The sequence below is a fragment of the Pimephales promelas genome, chromosome 21 (assembly GCF_988280905.1).
Source record: "Pimephales promelas chromosome 21, fPimPro1.hap1.1, whole genome shotgun sequence".
Classification (NCBI taxonomy): domain Eukaryota; kingdom Metazoa; phylum Chordata; class Actinopteri; order Cypriniformes; family Leuciscidae; genus Pimephales; species Pimephales promelas.
This window is the reverse complement of record NC_142789.1, coordinates 5,921,304-5,947,379: the sequence shown is the minus strand read 5'-3', so window position 1 is coordinate 5,947,379 and position 26,076 is coordinate 5,921,304. Positions and strand designations below refer to the sequence as shown.

General features: G+C 43.6%; 9 protein-coding genes and 1 long non-coding RNA gene across 10 annotated transcripts in view; 1 reads left to right on the top strand and 9 right to left on the bottom strand.

Moving 5' to 3' along the window:
• Positions 1-26,076, top strand: part of LOC120476379 (apolipoprotein B-100-like) — a 126,294-nt gene that overhangs the window by 81,680 nt on the left and 18,538 nt on the right. The gene's annotated exons all lie outside the window — the stretch shown is intronic.
• LOC148970081 (uncharacterized) lies at positions 310-1,175 on the bottom strand. Its single transcript, XM_089125027.1, has one exon. The coding sequence runs from the start codon at positions 1,165-1,167 to the stop codon at positions 325-327; it is 843 nt and encodes a 280-aa protein (XP_088981153.1). The 5' UTR covers positions 1,168-1,175; the 3' UTR covers positions 310-324.
• Positions 2,771-3,043, bottom strand: LOC148970080 (uncharacterized). The gene is made up of 2 exons (XR_016148547.1): positions 2,971-3,043; positions 2,771-2,883 (listed from the first exon to the last, which is right to left on the bottom strand). It is a non-coding gene; the product is annotated as an uncharacterized LOC148970080 (long non-coding RNA).
• Positions 4,260-5,149, bottom strand: LOC148970079 (uncharacterized). The gene has a single exon (XM_089125133.1). The coding sequence runs from the start codon at positions 5,115-5,117 to the stop codon at positions 4,275-4,277; it is 843 nt and encodes a 280-aa protein (XP_088981259.1). The 5' UTR covers positions 5,118-5,149; the 3' UTR covers positions 4,260-4,274.
• On the bottom strand, positions 7,971-9,090 carry LOC148970078 (uncharacterized). The gene has a single exon (XM_089125031.1). It carries the CDS (start codon positions 9,057-9,059, stop codon positions 8,217-8,219), a length of 843 nt encoding a protein of 280 aa, XP_088981157.1. The 5' UTR covers positions 9,060-9,090; the 3' UTR covers positions 7,971-8,216.
• LOC148970077 (uncharacterized) lies at positions 12,134-12,999 on the bottom strand. The gene has a single exon (XM_089125157.1). It carries the CDS (start codon positions 12,989-12,991, stop codon positions 12,149-12,151), a length of 843 nt encoding a protein of 280 aa, XP_088981283.1. The 5' UTR covers positions 12,992-12,999; the 3' UTR covers positions 12,134-12,148.
• LOC148970076 (zona pellucida sperm-binding protein 4-like) lies at positions 14,851-15,859 on the bottom strand. Its single transcript, XM_089125337.1, has 5 exons — positions 15,854-15,859; positions 15,674-15,780; positions 15,449-15,606; positions 15,170-15,362; positions 14,851-15,100 (listed from the first exon to the last, which is right to left on the bottom strand). Exons 1-5 carry the CDS (start codon positions 15,857-15,859, stop codon positions 14,851-14,853), a joined length of 714 nt encoding a protein of 237 aa, XP_088981463.1.
• Positions 16,074-16,939, bottom strand: LOC148970075 (uncharacterized). Its single transcript, XM_089125194.1, has one exon. The coding sequence runs from the start codon at positions 16,929-16,931 to the stop codon at positions 16,089-16,091; it is 843 nt and encodes a 280-aa protein (XP_088981320.1). The 5' UTR covers positions 16,932-16,939; the 3' UTR covers positions 16,074-16,088.
• Positions 18,535-20,914, bottom strand: LOC120476385 (zona pellucida sperm-binding protein 4-like). Its single transcript, XM_089124914.1, has 8 exons — positions 20,062-20,914; positions 19,794-19,981; positions 19,623-19,720; positions 19,389-19,546; positions 19,110-19,302; positions 18,893-19,040; positions 18,735-18,807; positions 18,535-18,647 (listed from the first exon to the last, which is right to left on the bottom strand). Exons 1-8 carry the CDS (start codon positions 20,879-20,881, stop codon positions 18,565-18,567), a joined length of 1,761 nt encoding a protein of 586 aa, XP_088981040.1. The 5' UTR covers positions 20,882-20,914; the 3' UTR covers positions 18,535-18,564.
• On the bottom strand, positions 23,966-24,830 carry LOC148970074 (uncharacterized). Its single transcript, XM_089125030.1, has one exon. The coding sequence runs from the start codon at positions 24,821-24,823 to the stop codon at positions 23,981-23,983; it is 843 nt and encodes a 280-aa protein (XP_088981156.1). The 5' UTR covers positions 24,824-24,830; the 3' UTR covers positions 23,966-23,980.

The window sequence follows — 26,076 nt, the reverse complement described above, 5'->3', positions numbered from 1 at the left end:
CATATCCACTGTCCTCCTGCAAATAGCAACACTGTTGGCATCCAGTCCACTTTAAGCCATGCAGAACAAAACCACAAGCAGCTACTCACCATCATGCTCGTGCCGCACGCAGTGACAGGGAACTGGTATATAGCAAAGAAAGGTGTGGATCCCACAGGACTGCAAGCTGGATCTCCACCCAGGAGACGGACTGAATCCAGGCTCAAACGAGGCAGCGTGACATCTCTAGCCACCACAACCACAAACTGACCATCTCTTATACACTGGACAGTCACTGGAACAAGAGCTGGTTATTGATGAGGATCGGTTTAACAAGAAACACCTTTACATTGACTCAACACTCTTACCGGCCTTCCCATAGTAACACTGCTGTCCGTTAAAGCAGCAATTAATAGCTGCACACTCAGCACCACTGATACCAGGTGGTCCACACTGGATCTGCTCATAATCAGCTACAGCACATTTGTCAATGGGCTCTGCCTTTCCAACTGGCTGTTTCGGCTGAAACTCCTGAGGAAACGGTTGACTAGCTTGAATTGACTGAGGAAACTGTTGACTAGCTTGCTGTTGAACAGACTGAGGGAACTGTTGACTAGCTTGCTGTTGAACAGACACCGGGAACTGTTGACTAGTCTGTTGAAAAGATTGAGAAAACTGTTGACTAGCTTGCTGTTGAACAGACTGAGGGAACTGTTGACTAGCTTGCTGTTGAACTGGCTTAGAAAAATGTTGACTAGCTTGCTGTTGAACTGGCTTAGAAAACTGTTGATTAGCTTGCTGTTGAACTGGCTTAGAAAACTGTTGTCTAGCTTGCTGTTGAACTGGCTCAGGATACTGTTGATTAGCTTGCCATTGAACTGACTGGGGAAACTGTTGACTAGCTTGCTGTTGAACAGACTGAAGAAACCGCTGACTAGTTTGCTGTTGAACCGGCTTAGAAAACTGTTGACTAGCTTGCCGTTGAACTGACAGAGGGAACTGTTGACTAGCTTGAACTGACTGAGGAAACTGCTGACTAGCTTGCTGTGGAATCCTCGGGTCAGTTTGCTGGAACATCAGAGCTTGAGGACTTTGGTGCAGATTACTCCACTTTGGAACAGCATGACAGACCACACAGAACCAAACACAAAGTGCCAGAGTCTGAGCAACACACCAACTCCCTGCCATTGTCCAACAGCTAGTCACACTGTTGAGATGCTGCCCTTTGTTTTTTTGTACTCTACCGATTTTGGCTAATTAACGATAATCCCTCCCCTTTCATTAACAGTCATGATTCTCCAGACTTGCATAAGTGTGGAGTTTATCCAACTGGGTGTTTCCATTTGTTCCTAAGATTCAATTGTCCTTGTTTTTCCACCCTTTTTGAACATACAAAGAATGCACATATTGAGCTTGATGCGGAAAAGTGTACTATTTTTGCCATTCAGAATTCGGCCTTTGTTTTAAATGCTTCATCCTGCGAATATAATGGTGGATGTTTTGGCTATTCTGGCCTGTGTATTCAGATTGACTAAAGAGTTTGACATGCAGGATTATGTTTCAATGATATGGAAGCCTTTATCAGCAAGCAATAGCTGCCGTATTCTTAAAATGATCTTGCATTTCTACTATTATGCCCTTATATTGTGTTCATGTTTTTGAAAGCTGCATTCATTTGATCGAAAATACAGTACAAAACGTGAAATATTATTCCAAATTAGAATAGCTGTTGTTTTCGTAATAATAGTGTAAAGTGTCATTTATTCTTATACTGGCTAACGCCAGACCACGTATCATTTAGAATGAGACGTGGTCTGGAAACCATATGTTCATTTTCTCGTAATTGAGGCGTGGTTCACGAATGCCCAAAGCCGTATTATTGGGTGCTACGAATGTCTATCAAATGCGCCTGTGCTCCCTCCCAATTCTGTGATTGTTTCCCTATTTCAGAGAAAAATTTGGTTCTTGGTGTCCAGGCTGCCTGGCAGCGTGAATAAAATCGTCCTGCAGCAAGGCAGCATGGGGAAACCCAGGCTAATTTATTCCTGTGATAAAAGCTGAGTTTTCAGCATCATTACTCCAGTCTTCAGTTTCACATGGTCCTTTAGGAATCATTCTAATATACTAATTTGCTGCTCAAGAAACATTGATTACCATCAATGCTTTGCCACAGTCTGCCAGCATTGAGTTTGTGACTGAGATTGCAACTCACTTCCCTGACTATGTTCATTGTGGTCTGTAGATGCACACGAACAAGCGTCACAAGACATCTGGAAATTGATTATTTCAATGCAATGAAGGGATTTAAAAGCCCTTCACACAACAAGTAGGGCAGCACAATGATGGTTAAACTGATAATCATTATTATTTTCATTTGAGACATTTCTTTTATCCACACTATGGGACTTTCATGTGAACACAAAAAATCAAAAGAACATCTACACATATGCAGGGTCTAGTCACCAGATATACTGCAAGTCATAATTCCAAGAAACTCACAATTGTGAAATAAGTCACAATTACCATTATGTTATTCCTTGGCAAAATAATCTGCGAGAAAAAGTCTGCACCCTGCTACTGTATATACAATATTGAGCTTTACAGAAGCATAGGAACCCAGGTTTGCAACTGGAGCTTGCCTAGAAGTTCAGTGAAATGGCTTGGGCAGAAGTTTGGCTTGTTTAGTTCAAATCAAGCACCAATCAGAATGAACAACCTTGCTAAAGCACAAATGGAACTTTAGTTGTGTGGCCCAGTAAATAAAACCAAGAACAGTCACGCAAGAGCCAACTCATTGAACATCAACACCAATTTATTAAATCTAAATTGACATGACCAGGTTAACTTCTCCACTAGACACCACAGTTTGCCCACTAGAGATGGTCTTGATGGGAGTGTCCCTTCCTGAAAGAGAAGAAGTGGTAGAAGCATGAGGAGCACTTAAAAACCAAATTCCCACGGTTCCCAAGTCGGTTTACAGCGAGCACTCACTTTTCCTAGTGCAGCTTTGCTCACAGGAGCCAGAAGAGGGATGGCACACTGCTGTACTACAGTGGATGAAGATCTAACAGAGGGAGAAAAGGTTTAGCCGTAGAATTCACTATAAAAAGCACTAATATTAAGGGTTGAGGTAAGGCTGCGGAGCATACGGTTTCCTGCAGAGGAGCCAGTGACGATGGATCAACAAATGTGAACATCTTCACAATAAAGCGCTTGTAGTGGGTTGGGAACTGAAGACCAGACGATCCAGTCACTGGAACCAATGAGGTCAGGTAACGATCATCCTGGTAAGGGCAACTGAAAGGAAAAGAGGGAATCAGAAACGCCTTACAGCACACTAGATGGACAAAGACTGGCCTTACGCACCCATCAACCAGAAGGTCCCATTGGGGTAGACTGAGTGGACTGGGGGTTGACGTCGCCCAGCAATGTCCCAGCATCAGGACAATGTTGGGGTCGGTCCTCTCCATAACGTGCACCTCAACATACACAGGCTCCCGCAGGACTTTTGTAACAGGATAATCAGCATCACTGTAGTAGGAAGTGTACACCTCATCCCCTGAGAAAGAACAGCATTTAACCAGAAACCACTGCAACCTGGAGCTTTGGAAAAGCTTTAGGCACACACTTGGGTCAAATACTTACCTTCTGCACAGCCTTTGGTGACACACTGACCATTTGCTAGCCTAAGCTCCACCCTGAGGGGTCCAGGAGCAGCTACTGGTGGAGGTGGAGGAACAGTGTTGACCTCCACAACCAGAGCTTCCACAGAAGTACCAGAGTACCTACACTGGAAGAGAAGCCTGGAAAACAAACAGTGAGCTTGTAGCATTTGTCAACGATTAACAAACCTGCTGAAGCATACTGTACATCACTCACTCAAAATGGCTGTCCCTTGTGATGGAACCAAGTGGTCCGATACCCACTTCATACGAGGAGGTCATTCTGTTTTCATACACCACATATCCACTGTCCTCCTGCAAATAGCAACACTGTTGGCATCCAGTCCACTTTAAGCCATGCAGAACAAAACCACAAGCAGCTACTCACCATCATGCTCGTGCCGCACGCAGTGACAGGGAACTGGTATATAGCAAAGAAAGGTGTGGATCCCACAGGACTGCAAGCTGGATCATCTCCACCCAGGAGACGGACTGAATCCAGGCTCAAACGAGGCAGCGTGACATCTCTAGCCACCACAACCACAAACTGACCATCTCTTATACACTGGACAGTCACTGGAACAAGGTACAAGAGCTGGTTATTGATGAGGATCAGTTTAACAAGAAACACCTTTACATTGACTCAACACTCTTACCGGCCTTCCCATAGTAACACTGCTGTCCGTTAAAGCAGCAATTAATAGCTGCACACTCAGCACCACTGATACCAGGTGGTCCACACTGGATCTGCTCATAATCAGCTACAGCACATTTGTCAATGGGCTCTGCCTTTCCAACTGGCTGTTTCGGCTGAAACTGCTGAGGAAACGGTTGACTAGCTTGAATTGACTGAGGAAACTGTTGACTAGCTTGCTGTTGAACAGACTGAGGGAACTGTTGACTAGCTTGCTGTTGAACAGACACCGGGAACTGTTGACTAGTCTGTTGAAAAGATTGAGAAAACTGTTGACTAGCTTGCTGTTGAACAGACTGAGGGAACTGTTGACTAGCTTGCTGTTGAACTAGCTTAGAAAAATGTTGACTAGCTTGCTGTTGAACTGGCTTAGAAAACTGTTGATTAGCTTGCTGTTGAACTGGCTTAGAAAACTGTTGTCTAGCTTGCTGTTGAACTGGCTTAGGATACTGTTGATTAGCTTGCCATTGAACTGACTGAGGAAACTGTTGACTAGCTTGCTGTTGAACAGACTGAAGAAACCGCTGACTAGTTTGCTGTTGAACCGGCTTAGAAAACTGTTGACTAGCTTGCCGTTGAACTGACAGAGGGAACTGTTGACTAGCTTGAACTGACTGAGGAAACTGCTGACTAGCTTGCTGTTGAATCCTCGGGTCAGTTTGCTGGAACATCAGAGCTTGAGGACTTTGGTGCAGATTACTCCACTTTGGAACAGCATGACAGAACGCACAGAACCAAACACAAAGTGCCAGAGTCTGAGCAACACACCAACTCCCTGCCATTGTCCAACAGCTAGTCACACTGTTGAGATGCTGCCCTTTGTTTTTTTGTACTCTACCGATTTTGGCTAATTAACGATAATCCCTCCCCTTTCATTAACAGTCATGATTCTCCAGACTTGCATGAGTGTGGAGTTTATCCAACTGGGTGTTTCCATTTGTTCCTAAGATTCAATTGTCCTTGTTTTTCCACCCTTTTTGAACATACAAAGAATGCACATATTGAGCTTGATGCGGAAAAGTGTACTATTTTTGCCATTCAGAATTCGGCCTTTGTTTTAAATGCTTCATCCTGTGAATATAATGGTGGATGTTTTGGCTATTCTGGCCTGTGTATTCAGATTGACTAAAGAGTTTGACATGCAGGATTATGTTTCAATGATATGGAAGCCTTTATCAGCAAGCAATAGCTGCCGTATTCTTAAAATGATCTTGCATTTCTACTATTATGCCCTTATTTTGTGTTCATGTTTTTGAAAGCTGCATTCATTTGATCGGAAATACAGTACAAAACGTGATATATTATTCCAAATTAGAATAGCTGTTGTTTTCGTAATAATAGTGTAAAGTGTCATTTATTCTTATACTGGCTAACGCCAGACCACGTGTCATTTAAAATGAGACGTGGTCTGGAAACCATATGTTCATTTTCTTGTATTTGAGGCGTGGTTCACGAATGCCCAAAGCCGTATTATTGGATGCTACGAATGTCTATCAAATGCGCCTGTGCTCTCTCCCCACTCTGTGATTGTTTCCCTATTTCAGGGAAAAATTTGGTTCATGGTGTCCAGGCTGCCTAGCAGCGTGAATAAAATCGTCCTGCAGCAAGGGGAAACCCAGGCTAATTTATTCCTGTGATAAAAGCTGAGTTTTCAGCATCATTACTCCAGTCTTCAGTTTCACATGGTCCTTTAGGAATCATTCTAATATACTAATTTGCTGCTCAAGAAACATTGATTACCATCAATGCTTTGCCACAGTCTGCCAGCATTGAGTTTGTGACTGAGATTGCAACTCACTTCCCTGACTATGTTCATTGTGGTCTGTAGATGCACACAAACAAGCGTCACAAGACATCTGGAAATTGATTATTTCAATGCAATGAAGGGATTTAAAAGCCCTTCACACAACAAGTAGGGCAGCACAATGATGGTTAAACTGATAATCATTATTATTTTCATTTGAGACATTTCTTTTATCCACATTATGGGACTTTCATGTGAACACAAAAAATCAAAAGAACATCTACACATATGCAGGGTCTAGTCGCCAGATATACTGCAAGTCATAATTCCAAGAAACTCACAATTGTGAAATAAGTCACAATTACCATTATGTTATTCCTTGGCAAAATAATCTGCGAGAAAAAGTCTGCACCCTGCTACTGTATATACAATATTGAGCTTTACAGAAGCATAGGAACCCAGGTTTGCAACTGGAGCTTGCCTAGAAGTTCAGAGAAATGGCTTGGGCAGAAGTTTGGCTTGTTTAGGTCAAATCAAGCACCAATCAGAATGAACAACCTTGCTAAAGCACAAATGGAACTTTAGTTGTGTGGCCCAGTAAATAAAACCAAGAACAGTCACGCAAGAGCCAACTCATTGAACATCAACACCAATTTATTAAATCTAAATTGACATGACCAGGTTAACTTCTCCACTAGACACCACAGTTTCCCCACTAGAGATTGTCTTGATGGGAGTGTCCCTTCCTGAAAGAGAAGAAGTGGTAGAAGCATGAGGAGCACTTAAAAACCAAATTCCCACGGTTCCCAAGTCAGTTTACAGCGAGCACTCACTTTTCCTAGTGCAGCTTTGCTCACAGGAGCCAGAAGAGGGATGGCACACTGCTGTACTACAGTGGATGAAGATCTAACAGAGGGAGAAAAGGTTTAGCCATAGAATTCACTATAAAAAGCACTAATATTAAGGGTTGAGGTAAGGCTGCGGAGCATACGGTTTCCTGCAGAGGAGCCAGTGACGATGGATCAACAAATGTGAACATCTTCACAATAAAGCGCTTGTAGTGGGTTGGGAACTGAAGACCAGACGATCCAGTCACTGGAACCAATGAGGTCAGGTAACGATCATCCTGGTAAGGGCATCTGAAAGGAAAAGAGGGAATCAGAAACGCCTTACAGCACACTAGATGGACAAAGACTGGCCTTACTCACCCATCAACCAGAAGGTCCCATTGGGGTAGACTGAGTGGACTGGGGGTTGACGTCGCCCAGCAATGTCCCAGCATCAGGACAATGTTGGGGTCGGTCCTCTCCATAACGTGCACCTCAACATACACAGGCTCCCGCAGGACTTTTGTAACAGGATAATCAGCATCACTGTAGTAGGAAGTGTACGCCTCATCCCCTGAGGAAGAACAGCGTTTAACCAGAAACCACTGCAACCTGGAGCTTTGGAAAAGCTTTAGGCACACACTTGGGTCAAATACTTACCTTCTGCACAGCCTTTGGTGACACACTGACCATTTGCTAGCCTAAGCTCCACCCTGAGGGGTCCAGGAGCAGCTACTGGTGGAGGTGGAGGAACAGTGTTGACCTCCACAACCAGAGCTTCCACAGAAGTACCAGAGTACCTACACTGGAAGAGAAGCCTGGAAAACAAACAGTGAGCTTGTAGCATTTGTCAACGATTAACAAACCTGCTGAAGCATACTGTACATCACTCACTCAAAATGGCTGTCCCTTGTGATGGAACCAAGTGGTCCGATACCCACTTCATACGAGGAGGTCATTCTGTTTTCATACACCACATATCCACTGTCCTCCTGCAAATAGCAACACTGTTGGCATCCAGTCCACTTTAAGCCATGCAGAACAAAACCACAAGCAGCTACTCACCATCATGCTCGTGCCGCACGCAGTGACAGGGAACTGGTATATAGCAAAGAAAGGTGTGGATCCCACAGGACTGCAAGCTGGATCATCTCCACCCAGGAGACGGACTGAATCCAGGCTCAAACGAGGCAGCGTGACATCTCTAGCCACCACAACCACAAACTGACCATCTCTTATACACTGGACAGTCACTGGAACAAGGTACAAGAGCTGGTTATTGATGAGGATCGGTTTAACAAGAAACACCTTTACATTGACTCAACACTCTTACCGGCCTTCCCATAGTAACACTGCTGTCCGTTAAAGCAGCAATTAATAGCTGCACACTCAGCACCACTGATACCAGGTGGTCCACACTGGATCTGCTCATAATCAGCTACAGCACATTTGTCAATGGGCTCTGCCTTTCCAACTGGCTGTTTCGGCTGAAACTGCTGAGGAAACGGTTGACTAGCTTGAATTGACTGAGGAAACTGTTGACTAGCTTGCTGTTGAACAGACTGAGGGAACTGTTGACTAGCTTGCTGTTGAACAGACACCGGGAACTGTTGACTAGTCTGTTGAAAAGATTGAGAAAACTGTTGACTAGCTTGCTGTTGAACAGACTGAGGGAACTGTTGACTAGCTTGCTGTTGAACTGGCTTAGAAAAATGTTGACTAGCTTGCTGTTGAACTGGCTTAGAAAACTGTTGATTAGCTTGCTGTTGAACTGGCTTAGAAAACTGTTGTCTAGCTTGCTGTTGAACTGGCTTAGGATACTGTTGATTAGCTTGCCATTGAACTGACTGAGGAAACTGTTGACTAGCTTGCTGTTGAACAGACTGAAGAAACCGCTGACTAGTTTGCTGTTGAACTGGCTTAGAAAACTGTTGACTAGCTTGCCGTTGAACTGACAGAGGGAACTGTTGACTAGCTTGAACTGACTGAGGAAACTGCTGACTAGCTTGCTGTTGAATCCTCGGGTCAGTTTGCTGGAACATCAGAGCTTGAGGACTTTGGTGCAGATTACTCCACTTTGGAACAGCATGACAGAACGCACAGAACCAAACACAAAGTGCCAGAGTCTGAGCAACACACCAACTCCCTGCCATTGTCCAACAGCTAGTCACACTGTTGAGATGCTGCCCTTTGTTTTTTTGTACTCTACCGATTTTGGCTAATTAACGATAATCCCTCCCCTTTCATTAACAGTCATGATTCTCCAGACTTGCATGAGTGTGGAGTTTATCCAACTGGGTGTTTCCATTTGTTCCTAAGATTCAATTGTCCTTGTTTTTCCACCCTTTTTGAACATACAAAGAATGCACATATTGAGCTTGATGCGGAAAAGTGTACTATTTTTGCCATTCAGAATTCGGCCTTTGTTTTAAATGCTTCATCCTGTGAATATAATGGTGGATGTTTTGGCTATTCTGGCCTGTGTATTCAGATTGACTAAAGAGTTTGACATGCAGGATTATGTTTCAATGATATGGAAGCCTTTATCAGCAAGCAATAGCTGCCGTATTCTTAAAATGATCTTGCATTTCTACTATTATGCCCTTATTTTGTGTTCATGTTTTTGAAAGCTGCATTCATTTGATCGGAAATACAGTACAAAACGTGATATATTATTCCAAATTAGAATAGCTGTTGTTTTCGTAATAATAGTGTAAAGTGTCATTTATTCTTATACTGGCTAACGCCAGACCACGTGTCATTTAAAATGAGACGTGGTCTGGAAACCATATGTTCATTTTCTTGTATTTGAGGCGTGGTTCACGAATGCCCAAAGCCGTATTATTGGGTGCTACGAATGTCTATCAAATGCGCCTGTGCTCTCTCCCCACTCTGTGATTGTTTCCCTATTTCAGGGAAAAATTTGGTTCATGGTGTCCAGGCTGCCTAGCAGCGTGAATAAAATCGTCCTGCAGCAAGGGGAAACCCAGGCTAATTTATTCCTGTGATAAAAGCTGAGTTTTCAGCATCATTACTCCAGTCTTCAGTTTCACATGGTCCTTTAGGAATCATTCTAATATACTAATTTGCTGCTCAAGAAACATTGATTACCATCAATGCTTTGCCACAGTCTGCCAGCATTGAGTTTGTGACTGAGATTGCAACTCACTTCCCTGACTATGTTCATTGTGGTCTGTAGATGCACACAAACAAGCGTCACAAGACATCTGGAAATTGATTATTTCAATGCAATGAAGGGATTTAAAAGCCCTTCACACAACAAGTAGGGCAGCACAATGACGGTTAAACTGATAATCATTATTATTTTCATTTGAGACATTTCTTTTATCCACATTATGGGACTTTCATGTGAACACAAAAAATCAAAAGAACATCTACACATATGCAGGGTCTAGTCGCCAGATATACTGCAAGTCATAATTCCAAGAAACTCACAATTGTGAAATAAGTCACAATTACCATTATGTTATTCCTTGGCAAAATAATCTGCGAGAAAAAGTCTGCACCCTGCTACTGTATATACAATATTGAGCTTTACAGAAGCATAGGAACCCAGGTTTGCAACTGGAGCTTGCCTAGAAGTTCAGAGAAATGGCTTGGGCAGAAGTTTGGCTTGTTTAGGTCAAATCAAGCACCAATCAGAATGAACAACCTTGCTAAAGCACAAATGGAACTTTAGTTGTGTGGCCCAGTAAATAAAACCAAGAACAGTCACGCAAGAGCCAACTCATTGAACATCAACACCAATTTATTAAATCTAAATTGACATGACCAGGTTAACTTCTCCACTAGACACCACAGTTTCCCCACTAGAGATGGTCTTGATGGGAGTGTCCCTTCCTGAAAGAGAAGAAGTGGTAGAAGCATGAGGAGCACTTAAAAACCAAATTCCCACGGTTCCCAAGTCAGTTTACAGCGAGCACTCACTTTTCCTAGTGCAGCTTTGCTCACAGGAGCCAGAAGAGGGATGGCACACTGCTGTACTACAGTGGATGAAGATCTAACAGAGGGAGAAAAGGTTTAGCCATAGAATTCACTATAAAAAGCACTAATATTAAGGGTTGAGGTAAGGCTGCGGAGCATACGGTTTCCTGCAGAGGAGCCAGTGACGATGGATCAACAAATGTGAACATCTTCACAATAAAGCGCTTGTAGTGGGTTGGGAACTGAAGACCAGACGATCCAGTCACTGGAACCAATGAGGTCAGGTAACGATCATCCTGGTAAGGGCATCTGAAAGGAAAAGAGGGAATCAGAAACGCCTTACAGCACACTAGATGGACAAAGACTGGCCTTACTCACCCATCAACCAGAAGGTCCCATTGGGGTAGACTGAGTGGACTGGGGGTTGACGTCGCCCAGCAATGTCCCAGCATCAGGACAATGTTGGGGTCGGTCCTCTCCATAACGTGCACCTCAACATACACAGGCTCCCGCAGGACTTTTGTAACAGGATAATCAGCATCACTGTAGTAGGAAGTGTACGCCTCATCCCCTGAGGAAGAACAGCGTTTAACCAGAAACCACTGCAACCTGGAGCTTTGGAAAAGCTTTAGGCACACACTTGGGTCAAATACTTACCTTCTGCACAGCCTTTGGTGACACACTGACCATTTGCTAGTCTAAGCTCCACCCTGAGGGGTCCAGGAGCAGCTACTGGTGGAGGTGGAGGAACAGTGTTGACCTCCACAACCAGAGCTTCCACAGAAGTACCAGAGTACCTACACTGGAAGAGAAGCCTGGAAAACAAACAGTGAGCTTGTAGCATTTGTCAAGGATTAACAAACCTGCTGAAGCATACTGTACATCACCCACTCAAAATGGCTGTCCCTTGTGATGGAACCAAGTGGTCCGATACCCACTTCATACGAGGAGGTCATTCTGTTTTCATACACCACATATCCACTGTCCTCCTGCAAATAGCAACACTGTTGGCATCCAGTCCACTTTAAGCCATGCAGAACAAAACCACAAGCAGCTACTCACCATCATGCTCGTGCCGCACGCAGTGACAGGGAACTGGTATATAGCAAAGAAAGGTGTGGATCCCACAGGACTGCAAGCTGGATCTCCACCCAGGAGATGGACTGAATCCAGGCTCAAACGAGGCAGCGTGACATCTCTAGCCACCACAACCACAAACTGACCATCTCTTATACACTGGACAGTCACTGGAACAAGAGCTGGTTATTGATGAGGATCGGTTTAACAAGAAACACCTTTACATTGACTCAACACTCTTACCGGCCTTCCCATAGTAACACTGCTGTCCGTTAAAGCAGCAATTAATAGCTGCACACTCAGCACCACTGATACCAGGTGGTCCACACTGGATCTGCTCATAATCAGCTACAGCACATTTGTCAATGGGCTCTGCCTTTCCAACTGGCTGTTTCGGCTGAAACTCCTGAGGAAACGGTTGACTAGCTTGAATTGACTGAGGAAACTGTTGACTAGCTTGCTGTTGAACAGACTGAGGGAACTGTTGACTAGCTTGCTGTTGAACAGACACCGGGAACTGTTGACTAGTCTGTTGAAAAGATTGAGAAAACTGTTGACTAGCTTGCTGTTGAACAGACTGAGGGAACTGTTGACTAGCTTGCTGTTGAACTGGCTTAGAAAAATGTTGACTAGCTTGCTGTTGAACTGGCTTAGAAAACTGTTGATTAGCTTGCTGTTGAACTGGCTTAGAAAACTGTTGTCTAGCTTGCTGTTGAACTGGCTCAGGATACTGTTGATTAGCTTGCCATTGAACTGACTGGGGAAACTGTTGACTAGCTTGCTGTTGAACAGACTGAAGAAACCGCTGACTAGTTTGCTGTTGAACCGGCTTAGAAAACTGTTGACTAGCTTGCCGTTGAACTGACAGAGGGAACTGTTGACTAGCTTGAACTGACTGAGGAAACTGCTGACTAGCTTGCTGTGGAATCCTCGGGTCAGTTTGCTGGAACATCAGAGCTTGAGGACTTTGGTGCAGATTACTCCACTTTGGAACAGCATGACAGACCACACAGAACCAAACACAAAGTGCCAGAGTCTGAGCAACACACCAACTCCCTGCCATTGTCCAACAGCTAGTCACACTGTTGAGATGCTGCCCTTTGTTTTTTTGTACTCTACCGATTTTGGCTAATTAACGATAATCCCTCCCCTTTCATTAACAGTCATGATTCTCCAGACTTGCATAAGTGTGGAGTTTATCCAACTGGGTGTTTCCATTTGTTCCTAAGATTCAATTGTCCTTGTTTTTCCACCCTTTTTGAACATACAAAGAATGCACATATTGAGCTTGATGCGGAAAAGTGTACTATTTTTGCCATTCAGAATTCGGCCTTTGTTTTAAATGCTTCATCCTGCGAATATAATGGTGGATGTTTTGGCTATTCTGGCCTGTGTATTCAGATTGACTAAAGAGTTTGACATGCAGGATTATGTTTCAATGATATGGAAGCCTTTATCAGCAAGCAATAGCTGCCGTATTCTTAAAATGATCTTGCATTTCTACTATTATGCCCTTATATTGTGTTCATGTTTTTGAAAGCTGCATTCATTTGATCGAAAATACAGTACAAAACGTGAAATATTATTCCAAATTAGAATAGCTGTTGTTTTCGTAATAATAGTGTAAAGTGTCATTTATTCTTATACTGGCTAACGCCAGACCACGTATCATTTAGAATGAGACGTGGTCTGGAAACCATATGTTCATTTTCTCGTAATTGAGGCGTGGTTCACGAATGCCCAAAGCCGTATTATTGGGTGCTACGAATGTCTATCAAATGCGCCTGTGCTCCCTCCCAATTCTGTGATTGTTTCCCTATTTCAGAGAAAAATTTGGTTCTTGGTGTCCAGGCTGCCTGGCAGCGTGAATTAAATCGTCCTGCAGCAAGGCAGCATGGGGAAACCCAGGCTAATTTATTCCTGTGATAAAAGCTGAGTTTTCAGCATCATTACTCCAGTCTTCAGTTTCACATGGTCCTTTAGGAATCATTCTAATATACTAATTTGCTGCTCAAGAAACATTGATTACCATCAATGCTTTGCCACAGTCTGCCAGCATTGAGTTTGTGACTGAGATTGCAACTCACTTCCCTGACTATGTTCATTGTGGTCTGTAGATGCACACGAACAAGCGTCACAAGACATCTGGAAATTGATTATTTCAATGCAATGAAGGGATTTAAAAGCCCTTCACACAACAAGTAGGGCAGCACAATGATGGTTAAACTGATAATCATTATTATTTTCATTTGAGACATTTCTTTTATCCACATTATGGGACTTTCATGTGAACACAAAAAATCAAAAGAACATCTACACATATGCAGGGTCTAGTCGCCAGATATACTGCAAGTCATAATTCCAAGAAACTCACAATTGTGAAATAAGTCACAATTACCATTATGTTATTCCTTGGCAAAATAATCTGCGAGAAAAAGTCTGCACCCTGCTACTGTATATACAATATTGAGCTTTACAGAAGCATAGGAACCCAGGTTTGCAACTGGAGCTTGCCTAGAAGTTCAGAGAAATGGCTTGGGCAGAAGTTTGGCTTGTTTAGGTCAAATCAAGCACCAATCAGAATGAACAACCTTGCTAAAGCACAAATGGAACTTTAGTTGTGTGGCCCAGTAAATAAAACCAAGAACAGTCACGCAAGAGCCAACTCATTGAACATCAAGACCAATTTATTAAATCTAAATTGACATGACCAGGTTAACTTCTCCACTAGACACCACAGTTTCCCCACTAGAGATGGTCTTGATGGGAGTGTCCCTTCCTGAAAGAGAAGAAGTGGTAGAAGCATGAGGAGCACTTAAAAACCAAATTCCCACGGTTCCCAAGTCAGTTTACAGCGAGCACTCACTTTTCCTAGTGCAGCTTTGCTCACAGGAGCCAGAAGAGGGATGGCACACTGCTGTACTACAGTGGATGAAGATCTAACAGAGGGAGAAAAGGTTTAGCCATAGAATTCACTATAAAAAGCACTAATATTAAGGGTTGAGGTAAGGCTGCGGAGCATACGGTTTCCTGCAGAGGAGCCAGTGACGATGGATCAACAAATGTGAACATCTTCACAATAAAGCGCTTGTAGTGGGTTGGGAACTGAAGACCAGACGATCCAGTCACTGGAACCAATGAGGTCAGGTAACGATCATCCTGGTAAGGGCATCTGAAAGGAAAAGAGGGAATCAGAAACACCTTACAGCACACTAGATGGACAAAGACTGGCCTTACTCACCCATCAACCAGAAGGTCCCATTGGGGTAGACTGAGTGGACTGGGGGTTGACGTCGCCCAGCAATGTCCCAGCATCAGGACAATGTTGTGGTCGGTCCTCTCCATAACGTGCACCTCAACATACAAAGGCTCCCGCAGGACTTTTGTAACAGGATAATCAGCATCACTGTAGTAGGAAGTGTACGCCTCATCCCCTGAGGAAGAACAGCGTTTAACCAGAAACCACTGCAACCTGGAGCTTTGGAAAAGCTTTAGGCACACACTTGGGTCAAATACTTACCTTCTGCACAGCCTTTGGTGACACACTGACCATTTGCTAGCCTAAGCTCCACCCTGAGGGGTCCAGGAGCAGCTACTGGTGGAGGTGGAGGAACAGTGTTGACCTCCACAACCAGAGCTTCCACAGAAGTACCAGAGTACCTACACTGGAAGAGAAGCCTGGAAAACAAACAGTGAGCTTGTAGCATTTGTCAAGGATTAACAAACCTGCTGAAGCATACTGTACATCACCCACTCAAAATGGCTGTCCCTTGTGATGGAACCAAGTGGTCCGATACCCACTTCATACGAGGAGGTCATTCTGTTTTCATACACCACATATCCACTGTCCTCCTGCAAATAGCAACACTGTTGGCATCCAGTCCACTTTAAGCCATGCAGAACAAAACCACAAGCAGCTACTCACCATCATGCTCGTGCCGCACGCAGTGACAGGGAACTGGTATATAGCAAAGAAAGGTGTGGATCCCACAGGACTGCAAGCTGGATCTCCACCCAGGAGACGGACTGAATCCAGGCTCAAACGAGGCAGCGTGACATCTCTAGCCACCACAACCACAAACTGACCATCTCTTATACACTGGACAGTCACTGGAACAAGAGCTGGTTATTGATGAGGATCGGTTTAACAAGAAACACCTTTACATTGACTCAACACTCTTACCGGCCTTCCCATAGTAACACTGCTGTCCGTTAAAGCAGCAATTAATAGCTGCACACTCAGCACCACTGATACCAGGTGGTCCACACTGGATCTGCTCATAATCAGCTACAGCACATTTGTCAATGGGCTCTGCCTTTCCAACTGGCTGTTTCGGCTGAAACTCCTGAGGAAACGGTTGACTAGCTTGAATTGACTGAGGAAACTGTTGACTAGCTTGCTGTTGAACAGACTGAGGGAACTGTTGACTAGCTTGCTGTTGAACAGACACCGGGAACTGTTGACTAGTCTGTTGAAAAGATTGAGAAAACTGTTGACTAGCTTGCTGTTGAACAGACTGAGGGAACTGTTGACTAGCTTGCTGTTGAACTGGCTTAGAAAAATGTTGACTAGCTTGCTGTTGAACTGGCTTAGAAAACTGTTGATTAGCTTGCTGTTGAACTGGCTTAGAAAACTGTTGTCTAGCTTGCTGTTGAACTGGCTCAGGATACTGTTGATTAGCTTGCCATTGAACTGACTGGGGAAACTGTTGACTAGCTTGCTGTTGAACAGACTGAAGAAACCGCTGACTAGTTTGCTGTTGAACCGGCTTAGAAAACTGTTGACTAGCTTGCCGTTGAACTGACAGAGGGAACTGTTGACTAGCTTGAACTGACTGAGGAAACTGCTGACTAGCTTGCTGTGGAATCCTCGGGTCAGTTTGCTGGAACATCAGAGCTTGAGGACTTTGGTGCAGATTACTCCACTTTGGAACAGCATGACAGACCACACAGAACCAAACACAAAGTGCCAGAGTCTGAGCAACACACCAACTCCCTGCCATTGTCCAACAGCTAGTCACACTGTTGAGATGCTGCCCTTTGTTTTTTTGTACTCTACCGATTTTGGCTAATTAACGATAATCCCTCCCCTTTCATTAACAGTCATGATTCTCCAGACTTGCATAAGTGTGGAGTTTATCCAACTGGGTGTTTCCATTTGTTCCTAAGATTCAATTGTCCTTGTTTTTCCACCCTTTTTGAACATACAAAGAATGCACATATTGAGCTTGATGCGGAAAAGTGTACTATTTTTGCCATTCAGAATTCGGCCTTTGTTTTAAATGCTTCATCCTGCGAATATAATGGTGGATGTTTTGGCTATTCTGGCCTGTGTATTCAGATTGACTAAAGAGTTTGACATGCAGGATTATGTTTCAATGATATGGAAGCCTTTATCAGCAAGCAATAGCTGCCGTATTCTTAAAATGATCTTGCATTTCTACTCTTATGCCCTTATATTGTGTTCATGTTTTTGAAAGCTGCATTCATTTGATCGAAAATACAGTACAAAACGTGAAATATTATTCCAAATTAGAATAGCTGTTGTTTTCGTAATAATAGTGTAAAGTGTCATTTATTCTTATACTGGCTAACGCCAGACCACGTATCATTTAGAATGAGACGTGGTCTGGAAACCATATGTTCATTTTCTCGTAATTGAGGCGTGGTTCACGAATGCCCAAAGCCGTATTATTGGGTGCTACGAATGTCTATCAAATGCGCCTGTGCTCCCTCCCAATTCTGTGATTGTTTCCCTATTTCAGAGAAAAATTTGGTTCTTGGTGTCCAGGCTGCCTGGCAGCGTGAATAAAATCGTCCTGCAGCAAGGCAGCATGGGGAAACCCAGGCTAATTTATTCCTGTGATAAAAGCTGAGTTTTCAGCATCATTACTCCAGTCTTCAGTTTCACATGGTCCTTTAGGAATCATTCTAATATACTAATTTGCTGCTCAAGAAACATTGATTACCATCAATGCTTTGCCACAGTCTGCCAGCATTGAGTTTGTGACTGAGATTGCAACTCACTTCCCTGACTATGTTCATTGTGGTCTGTAGATGCACACGAACAAGCGTCACAAGACATCTGGAAATTGATTATTTCAATGCAATGAAGGGATTTAAAAGCCCTTCACACAACAAGTAGGGCAGCACAATGATGGTTAAACTGATAATCATTATTATTTTCATTTGAGACATTTCTTTTATCCACACTATGGGACTTTCATGTGAACACAAAAAATCAAAAGAACATCTACACATATGCAGGGTCTAGTCACCAGATATACTGCAAGTCATAATTCCAAGAAACTCACAATTGTGAAATAAGTCACAATTACCATTATGTTATTCCTTGGCAAAATAATCTGCGAGAAAAAGTCTGCACCCTGCTACTGTATATACAATATTGAGCTTTACAGAAGCATAGGAACCCAGGTTTGCAACTGGAGCTTGCCTAGAAGTTCAGTGAAATGGCTTGGGCAGAAGATTGGCTTGTTTAGTTCAAATCAAGCACCAATCAGAATGAACAACCTTGCTAAAGCACAAATGGAACTTTAGTTGTGTGGCCCAGTAAATAAAACCAAGAACAGTCACGCAAGAGCCAACTCATTGAACATCAACACCAATTTATTAAATCTAAATTGACATGACCAGGTTAACTTCTCCACTAGACACCACAGTTTGCCCACTAGAGATGGTCTTGATGGGAGTGTCCCTTCCTGAAAGAGAAGAAGTGGTAGAAGCATGAGGAGCACTTAAAAACCAAATTCCCACGGTTCCCAAGTCGGTTTACAGCGAGCACTCACTTTTCCTAGTGCAGCTTTGCTCACAGGAGCCAGAAGAGGGATGGCACACTGCTGTACTACAGTGGATGAAGATCTAACAGAGGGAGAAAAGGTTTAGCCATAGAATTCACTATAAAAAGCACTAATATTAAGGGTTGAGGTAAGGCTGCGGAGCATACGGTTTCCTGCAGAGGAGCCAGTGACGATGGATCAACAAATGTGAACATCTTCACAATAAAGCGCTTGTAGTGGGTTGGGAACTGAAGACCAGACGATCCAGTCACTGGAACCAATGAGGTCAGGTAACGATCATCCTGGTAAGGGCAACTGAAAGGAAAAGAGGGAATCAGAAACGCCTTACAGCACACTAGATGGACAAAGACTGGCCTTACGCACCCATCAACCAGAAGGTCCCATTGGGGTAGACTGAGTGGACTGGGGGTTGACGTCGCCCAGCAATGTCCCAGCATCAGGACAATGTTGGGGTCGGTCCTCTCCATAACGTGCACCTCAACATACACAGGCTCCCGCAGGACTTTTGTAACAGGATAATCAGCATCACTGTAGTAGGAAGTGTACGCCTCATCCCCTGAGAAAGAACAGCATTTAACCAGAAACCACTGCAACCTGGAGCTTTGGAAAAGCTTTAGGCACACACTTGGGTCAAATACTTACCTTCTGCACAGCCTTTGGTGACACACTGACCATTTGCTAGCCTAAGCTCCACCCTGAGGGGTCCAGGAGCAGCTACTGGTGGAGGTGGAGGAACAGTGTTGACCTCCACAACCAGAGCTTCCACAGAAGTACCAGAGTACCTACACTGGAAGAGAAGCCTGGAAAACAAACAGTGAGCTTGTAGCATTTGTCAACGATTAACAAACCTGCTGAAGCATACTGTACATCACTCACTCAAAATGGCTGTCCCTTGTGATGGAACCAAGTGGTCCGATACCCACTTCATACGAGGAGGTCATTCTGTTTTCATACACCACATATCCACTGTCCTCCTGCAAATAGCAACACTGTTGGCATCCAGTCCACTTTAAGCCATGCAGAACAAAACCACAAGCAGCTACTCACCATCATGCTCGTGCCGCACGCAGTGACAGGGAACTGGTATATAGCAAAGAAAGGTGTGGATCCCACAGGACTGCAAGCTGGATCATCTCCACCCAGGAGACGGACTGAATCCAGGCTCAAACGAGGCAGCGTGACATCTCTAGCCACCACAACCACAAACTGACCATCTCTTATACACTGGACAGTCACTGGAACAAGGTACAAGAGCTGGTTATTGATGAGGATCGGTTTAACAAGAAACACCTTTACATTGACTCAACACTCTTACCGGCCTTCCCATAGTAACACTGCTGTCCGTTAAAGCAGCAATTAATAGCTGCACACTCAGCACCACTGATACCAGGTGGTCCACACTGGATCTGCTCATAATCAGCTACAGCACATTTGTCAATGGGCTCTGCCTTTCCAACTGGCTGTTTCGGCTGAAACTGCTGAGGAAACGGTTGACTAGCTTGAATTGACTGAGGAAACTGTTGACTAGCTTGCTGTTGAACAGACTGAGGGAACTGTTGACTAGCTTGCTGTTGAACAGACACCGGGAACTGTTGACTAGTCTGTTGAAAAGATTGAGAAAACTGTTGACTAGCTTGCTGTTGAACAGACTGAGGGAACTGTTGACTAGCTTGCTGTTGAACTGGCTTAGAAAAATGTTGACTAGCTTGCTGTTGAACTGGCTTAGAAAACTGTTGATTAGCTTGCTGTTGAACTGGCTTAGAAAACTGTTGTCTAGCTTGCTGTTGAACTGGCTTAGGATACTGTTGATTAGCTTGCCATTGAACTGACTGAGGAAACTGTTGACTAGCTTGCTGTTGAACAGACTGAAGAAACCGCTGACTAGTTTGCTGTTGAACCGGCTTAGAAAACTGTTGACTAGCTTGCCGTTGAACTGACAGAGGGAACTGTTGACTAGCTTGAACTGACTGAGGAAACTGCTGACTAGCTTGCTGTTGAATCCTCGGGTCAGTTTGCTGGAACATCAGAGCTTGAGGACTTTGGTGCAGATTACTCCACTTTGGAACAGCATGACAGAACGCACAGAACCAAACACAAAGTGCCAGAGTCTGAGCAACACACCAACTCCCTGCCATTGTCCAACAGCTAGTCACACTGTTGAGATGCTGCCCTTTGTTTTTTTGTACTCTACCGATTTTGGCTAATTAACGATAATCCCTCCCCTTTCATTAACAGTCATGATTCTCCAGACTTGCATGAGTGTGGAGTTTATCCAACTGGGTGTTTCCATTTGTTCCTAAGATTCAATTGTCCTTGTTTTTCCACCCTTTTTGAACATACAAAGAATGCACATATTGAGCTTGATGCGGAAAAGTGTACTATTTTTGCCATTCAGAATTTGGCCTTTGTTTTAAATGCTTCATCCTGTGAATATAATGGTGGATGTTTTGGCTATTCTGGCCTGTGTATTCAGATTGACTAAAGAGTTTGACATGCAGGATTATGTTTCAATGATATGGAAGCCTTTATCAGCAAGCAATAGCTGCCGTATTCTTAAAATGATCTTGCATTTCTACTATTATGCCCTTATTTTGTGTTCATGTTTTTGAAAGCTGCATTCATTTGATCGGAAATACAGTACAAAACGTGATATATTATTCCAAATTAGAATAGCTGTTGTTTTCGTAATAATAGTGTAAAGTGTCATTTATTCTTATACTGGCTAACGCCAGACCACGTGTCATTTAAAATGAGACGTGGTCTGGAAACCATATGTTCATTTTCTTGTATTTGAGGCGTGGTTCACGAATGCCCAAAGCCGTATTATTGGATGCTACGAATGTCTATCAAATGCGCCTGTGCTCTCTCCCCACTCTGTGATTGTTTCCCTATTTCAGGGAAAAATTTGGTTCATGGTGTCCAGGCTGCCTAGCAGCGTGAATAAAATCGTCCTGCAGCAAGGGGAAACCCAGGCTAATTTATTCCTGTGATAAAAGCTGAGTTTTCAGCATCATTACTCCAGTCTTCAGTTTCACATGGTCCTTTAGGAATCATTCTAATATACTAATTTGCTGCTCAAGAAACATTGATTACCATCAATGCTTTGCCACAGTCTGCCAGCATTGAGTTTGTGACTGAGATTGCAACTCACTTCCCTGACTATGTTCATTGTGGTCTGTAGATGCACACAAACAAGCGTCACAAGACATCTGGAAATTGATTATTTCAATGCAATGAAGGGATTTAAAAGCCCTTCACACAACAAGTAGGGCAGCACAATGATGGTTAAACTGATAATCATTATTATTTTCATTTGAGACATTTCTTTTATCCACATTATGGGACTTTCATGTGAACACAAAAAATCAAAAGAACATCTACACATATGCAGGGTCTAGTCGCCAGATATACTGCAAGTCATAATTCCAAGAAACTCACAATTGTGAAATAAGTCACAGTTACCATTATGTTATTCCTTGGCAAAATAATCTGCGAGAAAAAGTCTGCACCCTGCTACTGTATATACAATATTGAGCTTTACAGAAGCATAGGAACCCAGGTTTGCAACTGGAGCTTGCCTAGAAGTTCAGAGAAATGGCTTGGGCAGAAGTTTGGCTTGTTTAGGTCAAATCAAGCACCAATCAGAATGAACAACCTTGCTAAAGCACAAATGGAACTTTAGTTGTGTGGCCCAGTAAATAAAACCAAGAACAGTCACGCAAGAGCCAACTCATTGAACATCAAGACCAATTTATTAAATCTAAATTGACATGACCAGGTTAACTTCTCCACTAGACACCACAGTTTCCCCACTAGAGATGGTCTTGATGGGAGTGTCCCTTCCTGAAAGAGAAGAAGTGGTAGAAGCATGAGGAGCACTTAAAAACCAAATTCCCACGGTTCCCAAGTCAGTTTACAGCGAGCACTCACTTTTCCTAGTGCAGCTTTGCTCACAGGAGCCAGAAGAGGGATGGCACACTGCTGTACTACAGTGGATGAAGATCTAACAGAGGGAGAAAAGGTTTAGCCATAGAATTCACTATAAAAAGCACTAATATTAAGGGTTGAGGTAAGGCTGCGGAGCATACGGTTTCCTGCAGAGGAGCCAGTGACGATGGATCAACAAATGTGAACATCTTCACAATAAAGCGCTTGTAGTGGGTTGGGAACTGAAGACCAGACGATCCAGTCACTGGAACCAATGAGGTCAGGTAACGATCATCCTGGTAAGGGCATCTGAAAGGAAAAGAGGGAATCAGAAACGCCTTACAGCACACTAGATGGACAAAGACTGGCCTTACTCACCCATCAACCAGAAGGTCCCATTGGGGTAGACTGAGTGGACTGGGGGTTGACGTCGCCCAGCAATGTCCCAGCATCAGGACAATGTTGGGGTCGGTCCTCTCCATAACGTGCACCTCAACATACACAGGCTCCCGCAGGACTTTTGTAACAGGATAATCAGCATCACTGTAGTAGGAAGTGTACGCCTCATCCCCTGAGGAAGAACAGCGTTTAACCAGAAACCACTGCAACCTGGAGCTTTGGAAAAGCTTTAGGCACACACTTGGGTCAAATACTTACCTTCTGCACAGCCTTTGGTGACACACTGACCATTTGCTAGCCTAAGCTCCACCCTGAGGGGTCCAGGAGCAGCTACTGGTGGAGGTGGAGGAACAGTGTTGACCTCCACAACCAGAGCTTCCACAGAAGTACCAGAGTACCTACACTGGAAGAGAAGCCTGGAAAACAAACAGTGAGCTTGTAGCATTTGTCAACGATTAACAAACCTGCTGAAGCATACTGTACATCACTCACTCAAAATGGCTGTCCCTTGTGATGGAACCAAGTGGTCCGATACCCACTTCATACGAGGAGGTCATTCTGTTTTCATACACCACATATCCACTGTCCTCCTGCAAATAGCAACACTGTTGGCATCCAGTCCACTTTAAGCCATGCAAAACAAAACCACAAGCAGCTACTCACCATCATGCTCGTGCCGCACGCAGTGACAGGGAACTGGTATATAGCAAAGAAAGGTGTGGATCCCACAGGACTGCAAGCTGGATCATCTCCACCCAGGAGACGGACTGAATCCAGGCTCAAACGAGGCAGCGTGACATCTCTAGCCACCACAACCACAAACTGACCATCTCTTATACACTGGACAGTCACTGGAACAAGGTACAAGAGCTGGTTATTGATGAGGATCGGTTTAACAAGAAACACCTTTACATTGACTCAACACTCTTACCGGCCTTCCCATAGTAACACTGCTGTCCGTTAAAGCAGCAATTAATAGCTGCACACTCAGCACCACTGATACCAGGTGGTCCACACTGGATCTGCTCATAATCAGCTACAGCACATTTGTCAATGGGCTCTGCCTTTCCAACTGGCTGTTTCGGCTGAAACTGCTGAGGAAACGGTTGACTAGCTTGAATTGACTGAGGAAACTGTTGACTAGCTTGCTGTTGAACAGACTGAGGGAACTGTTGACTAGCTTGCTGTTGAACAGACACCGGGAACTGTTGACTAGTCTGTTGAAAAGATTGAGAAAACTGTTGACTAGCTTGCTGTTGAACAGACTGAGGGAACTGTTGACTAGCTTGCTGTTGAACTGGCTTAGAAAAATGTTGACTAGCTTGCTGTTGAACTGGCTTAGAAAACTGTTGATTAGCTTGCTGTTGAACTGGCTTAGAAAACTGTTGTCTAGCTTGCTGTTGAACTGGCTTAGGATACTGTTGATTAGCTTGCCATTGAACTGACTGAGGAAACTGTTGACTAGCTTGCTGTTGAACAGACTGAAGAAACCGCTGACTAGTTTGCTGTTGAACCGGCTTAGAAAACTGTTGACTAGCTTGCCGTTGAACTGAAAGAGGGAACTGTTGACTAGATTGAACTGACTGAGGAAACTGCTGACTAGCTTGCTGTTGAATCCTCGGGTCAGTTTGCTGGAACATCAGAGCTTGAGGACTTTGGTGCAGATTACTCCACTTTGGAACAGCATGACAGAACACACAGAACCAAACACAAAGTGCCAGCGTCTGAGCAACACACCAACTCCCTGCCATTGTCCAACAGCTAGTCACACTGTTGAGATGCTGCCCTTTGTTTTTTTGTACTCTACCGATTTTGGCTAATTAACGATAATCCCTCCCCTTTCATTAACAGTCATGATTCTCCAGACTTGCATGAGTGTGGAGTTTATCCAACTGGGTGTTTCCATTTGTTCCTAAGATTCAATTGTCCTTGTTTTTCCACCCTTTTTGAACATACAAAGAATGCACATATTGAGCTTGATGCGGAAAAGTGTACTATTTTTGCCATTCAGAATTCGGCCTTTATTTTAAATGCTTCGTCCTGTGAATATAATGGTGGATGTTTTGGCTATTCTGGCCTGTGTATTCAGATTGACTAAAGAGTTTGACATGCAGGATTATGTTTCAATGATATGGAAGCCTTTATCAGCAAGCAATAGCTGCCGTATTCTTAAAATGATCTTGCATTTCTACTATTATGCCCTTATTTTGTGTTCATGTTTTTGAAAGCTGCTTTCATTTGATCGGAAATACAGTACAAAACGTGATATATTATTCCAAATTAGAATAGCTGTTGTTTTCGTAATAATAGTGTAAAGTGTCATTTATTCTTATACTGGCTAACGCCAGACCACGTATCATTTAAAATGAGACGTGGTCTGGAAACCATATGTTCATTTTCTTGTATTTGAGGCGTGGTTCACGAATGCCCAAAGCCGTATTATTGGGTGCTACGAATGTCTATCAAATGCGCCTGTGCTCTCTCCCCATTCTGTGATTGTTTCCCTATTTCAGGGAAAAATTTGGTTCATGGTGTCCAGGCTGCCTAGCAGCGTGAATAAAATCGTCCTGCAGCAAGGGGAAACCCAGGCTAATTTATTCCTGTGATAAAAGCTGAGTTTTCAGCATCATTACTCCAGTCTTCAGTTTCACATGGTCCTTTAGGAATCATTCTAATATGCTAATTTGCTGCTCAAGAAACATTGATTACCATCAAAGTTTTGCCACAGTCTGCCAGCATTGAGTTTGTGACTGATATTGCAACTCACTTCCCTGACTATGTTCATTGTGGTCTGTAGATGCACAAGAACAAGCGTCACAAGGCATCTGGAAATGGATTATTTCAATGCAATGAAGGGATTTAAAAGCCCTTCACACAACAAGTAGGGCAGCACAATGATGATTAAACTGATAATCATTATTATTCTCATTTGAGACATTTCTTTTATCCAAATTATGGGACTTTCATGTGAACACAAAAATCAAAAGAACATCTACACATATGC